Source organism: Antrostomus carolinensis, unplaced genomic scaffold (assembly GCF_000700745.2).
Source record: "Antrostomus carolinensis isolate BGI_N321 unplaced genomic scaffold, ASM70074v2 scaffold11414, whole genome shotgun sequence".
In the NCBI taxonomy this organism is placed as follows: Eukaryota; Metazoa; Chordata; class Aves; order Caprimulgiformes; family Caprimulgidae; genus Antrostomus; species Antrostomus carolinensis.
The window spans coordinates 1,432-10,577 of NW_010308707.1; the positions used below are offsets into that span (position 1 = coordinate 1,432).

At 42.7% G+C, this 9,146-nt stretch overlaps 1 protein-coding gene across 1 annotated transcript; it reads left to right on the top strand.

The window, feature by feature from the left end:
* The first annotated feature begins 2,679 nt into the window (after positions 1-2,679).
* Positions 2,680-8,185, top strand: LOC104520012 (runt-related transcription factor 1). Its single transcript, XM_010165860.1, has 2 exons — positions 2,680-2,908; positions 7,213-8,185. Exons 1-2 carry the CDS (start codon positions 2,680-2,682, stop codon positions 7,704-7,706), a joined length of 723 nt encoding a protein of 240 aa, XP_010164162.1. The 3' UTR covers positions 7,707-8,185.
* The last annotated feature ends 961 nt before the right edge of the window (positions 8,186-9,146 follow it).

Genomic DNA, 9,146 nt, shown 5'->3' on the forward strand with positions numbered 1-9,146 from the left:
AGAGCAAATACAGGGATTGGGAATACAGGTACCAAGACAGAAAATTGATTGGTAGTTTGAACTTTCACTTAAGAAAGACTTAATGGGATGGGGAGATTAATAATAAGGGTCTCTCAGCTGTCTGTCACTGTTACAAGTACCCCAAGAGGTCAGTAATAACAGCAAATGGATGAGGCAGGTCAGATACCTTGGTAGTCTCTTTCTGGATGTTACTAGATGCGTACTTGGTCCATTATCCTGTTTCTAGTCGGGACACAGCACAAAGGTAATTTCAATAGCACTAAAGGAAACATATTTAAATTTAGTTTTGTCAGTGTTTAGGAAATCTGTGACAAGGTCATGCTTCCTCTTCTACTGCTTCAGCAGCTGCTGTGGCTTTTTCTGCATCTTCTTACTGTTGTTCATGTGCTTAGTGCACTCAGGGCTGTTTTACAGACCAGGATCCCAAGCGTGCTGGGCAAGGTACAGGACAAAACCCTGTCTCTTGTCCTGAAGATCCAGCGATGTAAGAAACAGGAGAAAAGTCACAGACAGAGTTACCCCACCACACAAGGACAGTTTCTAACAGGAGAAAACAGACAGTACGTTCTCTTCTTTCAGCCTGAAAAACAAGGATGGGTGGGTGCAGCACTCCCTTCACACATTCCCAGATTGCTCTGAAGACAGACTTTTCTCCTCTTCTCTGCTTTTCCCTTCTTCTCTGCAGTGCTCAGAGCTAAGGACAGAGCACCTGAAAGCAGGTGACAAAGCATTTCCAGCCAAAGGGATTCAGTGGCTTCTGCTATTGTTCAACAAAGCCCTTGAGGTGTCAGCCTTGTCAGGGCATGGCACACCCACCCAGGGCTCCCCAGGCAGGGAAGGACTAGCCAAGGGAGTTTCCATCCCTGGGCTGGGATCCCTCCAGCACACGGATCATGATGCTAGCATCTAGCCACATTGCTGAACTGAAATCAATGGGAGTGCATGCTGAAATAAGGGAGTAATGATTTAATTAACCATTTTAGAACTGAAACACACAGTGTCGAACCGTTACAACGCTTGCTCTACTGATGCTTTGTGGTATTATCCTAATGCTACCCCTGGAGACTGAATTCCTTCATCTGTCTCCCTGTCATCTTTAATAAACACGGACCATACATTAACAATGAGATGATGTTGTAATTCAGAATAAGACAGGCTTTGTGCCTATGTCTTTTTGTTTGTTTCTACTGAAGTCTATTTAATCCAACTGTATGTTGCTTTTAAAGCAGCATGAGTCAACTTAATTTATTTTTAAGGAAGCCTGCCTGAAAAAAAAAATTAAATATTAATATTATCTGAATTTGAATATGTTACTCAACAGAAAAATCTTTACAAGAATTTAGCTTATTCTGCAAGTGACTTCACTATTTTTTTAAAAGCTTGCAGTTTTGTATAAATCTTCCCTTCTAAACAGATGAAACAAACAAAATATAAAACTCATTGCCATAAAGCACAACAAAATTATAATTTCCAGATGGGCTTTCTGATGGAAGATCAAAGTGCTTCATCTAAAACTTGGGAAACTTCCCTTCCATGCTGATATCAGTTTTATCTGAATGCAGTTCATCCAACATTTGGTTTTTTTTCAAACAGGCAATTAGCTAGATAAAGCTGCAGGAGAATACTCTTAGAGCTGAAGGAAATAGAGGAGATTTTACTAAAAATAGTAAAAAATATTATTGGTAGGTAAGGACGGGGAGGAATCTTTCTCACTTTGACTTGTACAAAAATTAGACATTTCTATACACTGAAAAATGCCAGCTTCGTATGCAAAGATGAAATAAGCAGAGAAGAGTTGTTCTTGCATTGGTGCAACTGGTTTGGACCAACTCCCTGCCCTGCATCTCTCATTTCAAACATCAGCCAAACTAGTTGTGTGACTAGAAAATAATAGGTTAGTGTTTTTCCCTAAATGTTTTACGCACCTGTGCATTTTGATATTTTTCTTCCAAGAAGCAGCAAGTTTCTACAGAAAGCCTGTACTTGCAGGGCATCTGCATTTTCAGCTTAGCAGTGCCATAGAGTTTGTGTAAGGCTTTCTGTTTCTGAAGTTCAACCACTGCTAGTAGATGTACCCGTCACTCTGAATTGTATTTCTGTATTTTAGCGTGTACAAAATAGCTGTACAAAATACCTGCTGATTTCATTAAGCCTGGGATTTTCAAAAGATGAGGAAGTCAAATTCCCCAGTCGTATTCATCTGCTTAGGAGTCTGCCTTCTGGAGGACACTAGTTTCACTCTCCATCTCTGTCTCACACACACACACACACACACACTTTTTCATCTTGTTTTTCTCTCTCTACTTACACGCTTGCACAGAAACACTCATAGTTCAGTATTTTGGTCTCCTTGGTGCCATGCAAGACATGCCTTTTTGGCTAAAAGGGCTGCAAACACACAGCCTGACATACTAATGCATCTCAGCAATGAAGTCTTTCACTTTAATCTGCTTTTCCCTGACTGCTTTTACCTGCCCACCGTCAATGTGAAATATCAAAAAGCTTCACAAGAAAAAATCAACCGATCAAAACTCACAAATGCACAAATAATATTTTTGAAAGCAATTTGTCTGAAGGTCTCTTGACAAAGGGGATTATGGAACTGAAATGTAATTATCTTGGCATTTAAGTTTCTATTACCACCGTGTGGTTTCATTGATGTATTTGATTGCAAATTTTTATCGTTCAAAACAACCTATTGAGGTTGACCTCTTTTTCATTGCAGACACAAGGCAAGTACAACCATCTCCACCATGGTCCTACGACCAGCCCTACCAGTACTTGGGCTCCATTGCCACCCCCTCCGTGCACCCCGCCACGCCAATATCACCTGGCAGGGCCAGTGGCATGACATCCCTCAGTGCAGAGCTTTCAAGCCGGCTGTCAGGTAAGTACCTAAAAATTAGTCCCCCTACACCAGGCCTCACCAAAGCCTGAGGCTAACTGCGATGCAAGCCACTTGCAATGTCCTAGGGTGCTGCCACAGCTTTTCTCCAGTTGCAGTGAAGCCTATTGTGGGCCCTCCTTAGCAAGGCATCTCCAACTCTTTGCTGGGATTTGTGCAAAGACTAAAAAAAATAGGGTTTGGGACCCAACATATCATTGTCAAAAAAGAAAAAAAAAAGAGGAGAAAGCAGCACTTTGAAGATTTATGGAACTATAAAAATAGTTTGGAGTGCTGAAGAGCTATCGTGTCTGCCAAGAAATGAATGCCACAGATATTTCAATTCTGTTTCCTGCCCTTGCTCTAAATCCAGACCAGAGCACAGCAGGTTATGGGTGGACACACTGGCTGCAGGACGGTGGGATTTGACATTTTAAGTGTTACACTGGATCATCTTGTTACATCTTCGTCAAATTGTACTGCAGAGCTTTACAACCCAACATAAAAATATAGCATGGAAGTGCAAGCTACCCCTCTGGTTTCCACCATACTCAACTGACCATCTGCCGACTCTAACTCACACATCTTGAACCAGTATGTGTGTGTGTTCAATAGCAGGAATTTTCTTAAAATTAATGAGAGCCATATAATTCAAATTTGCACACAGCTTTTTCAAAAATATCTTCTTTGGCTGCACATATTGCTCTCATTTGAATACTCAAGGCTTCTTCTAAGATCAGAGAGAATCACTTGAACGTGCTCCAGCCTGTCCTATTGTTGTCATACAGAGCTTGCTTTGAAAGAGTCACGGGGATAATGCCCACCAAAAGTAAATTATTTGTTAGTTCTGGGTGCTAATAACATCTTAGAGATAGCTGAAAATGCAGGAAACTTTTCAGGAAAAAAAAATAAAAAAGGAAATTTATTGTTTTTTAAAAAGGTTATAAAAATTCTCATTCTTCATTGACACACTCTTCTTTCTAAAATGAAAAGACTCCTTTTTACTTTCTCCCCTGTATTTCCCTCCCTTCGCACCCCTTTCCCCTGGCAAAAATGCAGAAATGGAGAAAATGGATAAGGATGAAAAAATACCTTGTTCATAGCAACCAGAAAATTTCAACTAAAACAAACTATTTCATCAAGTTTTTTATTTAGAAATGTCATTTTTCTTGATAGAATTGTTTGAAATCAATATTCACCAGCTATTTTGGTTTTCAAACCCTGTACAGGTGTGCCTGATGCACGTGTACCTGTACGTGTGGATACGTGAATCAGAGTGAATCACATTTTACCTTTACCAGTGTGGCGACTGAGGTTGCACTCAAATGAGCGAATGGAAACGCGATATTTTTTGCATTGCCATAGTGCCCAAATGTCATCACTGTGAACCAGGGCCCTTATTGTGCTGTCTGCGGTTTGAGCACCAAAGGCTGCGATGGTGGCCGGCCACAGGAGTGCACAGTCTGACAGAACAGAAGATAGCCATGTATGTGTGGAGTAGAATCACAGAATCATTAAGGTTGGAAAAGACCTCTAAGATCATCAAGTCCAACTGTCAACCCAACACCACCATGCCCACTAAACCATATCCTTAAGTGCCACATCTACTCAGCTTTTAAATACCTCCAGGGATGGTGACTCAACCACTTCTCCGGGCAGCCTGTTCCAATGATGGACAACCCTTTCAGTGAATAAATTTTTCCTAATATCCAATATAAACCTATCCTGGTGCAACTTGAGACCATTTCCTCTTGTCCTATCACTTGTTACTTGGGAGAAGAGACTGACATCCACCTCACTACAACTTCCTTTCAGGTAGTTGTAGAGAGCGATAAGCCTCCTTTTCTTGAGACTAAACAATCCCAGTTCCCTCAGCCACTCCTCATAAGACTTGTTCTCCAGACCCTTCACCAGCTTTGTTGTCCTTCTCTGGACACACTCCAGCACCTCCATGTCCTTCCTGTAGTGAGGGGCCCAAAACTGGACACAGTACTCAAGGTGCAGCCTCACCAGTGCTGAGTACAGGGGCACAATCACTTCCCTACTGCTGCTGGCCACACCGTTTCTGACACAGGCCAGGGTGCTGTTGGCCTTCTTGACCACCTGAGCACACTGCTGGCTCATGTTCAGCCAGCTGTGAACCAACACCCCCAGGTCCTTTTCTGCCCAGCAGCTTTCCAGCCTGTAGCGTGCAGGACCCCAGCACTTGGCCTTGTTAAACCTCATGCAATTGACCTCTGCCCATCGAGTAACTGCATGCTATGTTTCTTTTGTGGCATGTGGTGAGCATGGAGGTAGAGCATCGGCACTAGGGCTTGTCGGTGCTCTCTGTGTCCACGGTCAAAGTGATTTCTCTTGGGGCAGGCATAGTTTCTTTATGAGTTGTGAAGGAACCTAGAAGAGCTTCATTCTCATGTCAACATTCTTTCTGTACAAAGGGGCTCATCTCTACACATCTTAACTGGTTTTTATAATACTTCCGAAATGTTACTTCTATATTAAATGTCATTCAGTATTCTCAGAAAAGTCTTTCACAGTATTTTCTTCTCAATCCCGTTACTGTCACACACACTTGCTGTCTATCTAAGAAATTTCTCCTTGTCAGAACAAAGAACAAATCTGAGGGGTTTTTTTAGGCTCCATCATCTAAATACAAGGTGCCCCAAAAGAAAAAGCAAAGATATGGGACATACTTGAAACACTTTGACATTAAGTCTCATTATTCTGCTTTTTGCCAAACTGGGCAGAAGAAACCCTCATCTGATAAGTGATGTGTCCAGGCAGTTTCAACAAGTTTGATTTCTTTCTCAGGAATGAGGTGTGGAAGTACCATTTAAAATCTGGCAGGTTGTCAGATACCACCTTCAACCTTAGCTACTCTGAAGCTCCTGCCATTCTATACCGTGGTGTATCTTGCCATGTTAAATCTAAAGGTGCTGGAGTCTAGGAGAAGGAAATGTGTTCAGGGGTCCCATTAATCTTACAGAAAAAAATGGAAGGCAAGCTAAAAAAGGAAGCATACAGCATGTGTCAGAGCTTTTCTGAGAAATTTATAAAAATTCATCAAAGTGTGCTGGCTGTGTCATTGACAAACTTTCAGAACTTGGCTCTGGAGTGTGTCTGCTCTAGCTTTAAATCTGGTCAGAGCCAAGAGCTTTGTTTTCTCTCTCTTCTCATGAGTATTTCCTTCAGCGCATGACTCCTCTCCTGCAGACTCCACGCCTTGTCTGACAGAAGAAGTTGTCTTCTGGAAAGATTTTTTCTTAATTATTATTGTTGTTATTTTAATCATGCATGGCTGACAACTCTAGGGACTGACACCTTCCATTAATCTGAGCCATGATGAAGATCCTTCCTAAAGTGGCCATTATCTGCTCTGTTTGTTTAATCCCTGCACACCAGGGAAGGAGACGATGGGACCGGGCATGCTTCCACTGATGTCAGACAAAGCATAGCAGAATTTGTCTGTCCTATAAAACATTTCACTTATCAGGATGAGAAGAGCTTCTAGCACACATGAAAGGAAGAAAAAAGGCCAACCCCTAAATATATAATTTTGCTTTAAAAAGGCAGAAAAACATTGTTCTTCTTTTTTGTATACTCATTGCAGCCAAGATTTTCAGAAGTTAGTAACAATTATGGAGTAACAATTATGTAGAGATTATATGAGGACCCAGATGTGAAAATTTTTAGTAGAACCTGATTTATCTTGACTTTGGTAGTGTTGAAAGTCAATGGGAACTCTGCTTCTGAGTGCTGACAGCTGGGCTTAGCCTGTGTGTGTGTGTAAATCCTGCCTGTGCAGCTTTGTGTACCCGAAGGACAATGTCTGCACCATGGAGCTTCTCATTTGAGTCAGCAAATAAAACTGGATGCAAGGATAGACTATGCAGAAGCTGGACAATTTATGTTTAGGCCCCATCATTTAGCCTGGTGAGGCAAGTGATGCTGGGCAAGCAGCTTGGGATCTGTATCCCTGTTCCCCACCCACCTGCTGAGGACGAGGGCACTCTGGAAGTCTAAATAATTGCATGTACCTAAGAGCAAACACCTACAGATACAAACAGGGCGAGAGCTTAGCACTCCTCTTTAATTGCTGCTTTACTGAAATTAATCCAAAACATCCAGACCCATGAGCACTACAATGACGGCACTGGAGAGCAGGTGAGGGATAGCTCTGTTCTGGCAGGATCGGCACCACTTCGGTTAACTATAGACCAGAGCTTGGATGTTGGTTATTGTCTCAAACAGGTGGACCTCCGTTCTGCCAGTTCAACAGTTCTCTGTCTCCATTCCCCACCACCCAGGTGCTACGGAATTGACTGCATTCAGTGACCCCCGGGTGGGAATCGACCGCTCCTTCTCCGCGCTCCCCTCCATCTCCGACCCTCGGATGCACTACCCAGGAGCATTTACCTACACGCCAACGCCTGTCAGTTCAGGGATAGGAATTGGTATGTCTGCCATGTCCACAGCGACAAGATACCACACTTACCTCCCGCCTCCCTACCCCGGCTCGTCACAGGCCCAAGGCAGCCCGTTCCAGACCAGCTCACCCTCCTACCACCTCTACTATGGAACCTCTGCCGGCTCCTATCAGTTCTCCATGATCTCAGGGGGAGACCGGTCCCCGCCACGCATCCACCCCCCCTGCACCAACGCCTCCACAGGATCTACACTCCTCAATCCCAACCTCCCCAACCAAAGCGATGTGGTCGAGGCAGAAGGGAGCCACAGCAACTCCCCCACTAACATGGCAACTACAGCGAGGCTAGAGGAAGCAGTGTGGCGACCATACTGAATAAATTTTAAGTAGTTATGGGCCAGGACTAATGTGCTTTCCATTTCCCAGTGCCCGTAGGTATCCCATAAACACCTGTCTGGCTTATGGGCCCTGCCATGTTCATACATCACTTTGAGAAGAAAACCCTCCAGAAGCCAGTACTCCCAGGAGTGGTGGCATGTATTAGCCAGCCCCTGGCAAAGCGACGTCGCTCCAGCAAAGCATCCCTTGCCGGGCGCTGAGCTTCTGGAAAGGAGGACGCCTGAGTTGGTGGTCCGGAGGTAGCAAGGGTGGGTAGAAAAGTACCCAGTTTGATTCCAGGCCTGTGGCTTTCTAACATGCCTGGGCTTGAAGGTCTCCACAGCCCTAAAGAAAGTTTCAGTTCACTTCTATTTTTAAGAGTCAAAACTTTAAAAAAATCTTAGTGAGTTTACTGCATCTTATGGACATATTAACTGTAAGGAAGTATAGGAAGATTCCCAGAGGGAAACTGTGAACGATTCTGTTTTAGCAATGCTGTGAATGAGAGATTTTATATGTTAAACTTCATTCTTTCTTTTTTTTAAAAAAAAAAACAAAACGTGTTGTATATTCCAAAGAATATGGAAATTTTTTATTGCTGGGGGTTTTTTTGTTTGTTTTGGGTTTGTTGTTTTTGTTTTGTTTTTTCTAGGATGCAGCTCATCCTGCTTTGCATCTAATTTGTTTTATTTCTCTTGGCACCTTATAAATTGCAAAAAGAAAGATTTTACTCTTTTTTTGTTTCAATCATGCTTGCTTCTTTCTTGCTTTGTCAACTGAAAGAATCAGCCCCTTTTTCAATGAGTTAATTTAACTTTTTTCTCTTGGACTTTTTTTTTTTTAATACAACGGCTACAGCCTTGGGTCATTTTCAACTACTGTACTACTTTGATGAGTTCATTGATATTTATGCTTGATATTTAGACTTTTCTTATTTGTTGATACTATTATTATTTAAATATGCCTATTTTAAAAAAGATCAGCAATTGCCTTTTTTGGTAGCAGCCAAAGTCAAATTTATCACATTGAAAAAGGCTGGAATAACGATGGGTAAAGTGACCTCCTAATTGCCTAGAAATATTGTTTACAATTATCTCACTCTCATTTTACTCAGCTAACTGGGCTCATATCCTCAAAGGCATTTAGGTGCCCAACTCCTACTGAAATGATTTAGGCAACAAAATCCCTGTGAATTTCTGTGCCTTCCCACCCAGTGGAGTCATCTCTCCCTACTCCTTCCTCGTTTTTCCTTTGTCACCAGTGGTGACCCTCAGGATCAGTAATCAGGATGTACATATTTCACAAGGCAGACTCAATATTCCCTAACTACATACATCCCCCTATGGCCCCACTCTCCTCCCAAGCTTGCCTGGGCTTCCTAACAGTGCCAGTGGTGGCCTCCTAGTATCTCAGAAGGGAAAGCCAGCACACAGTTAG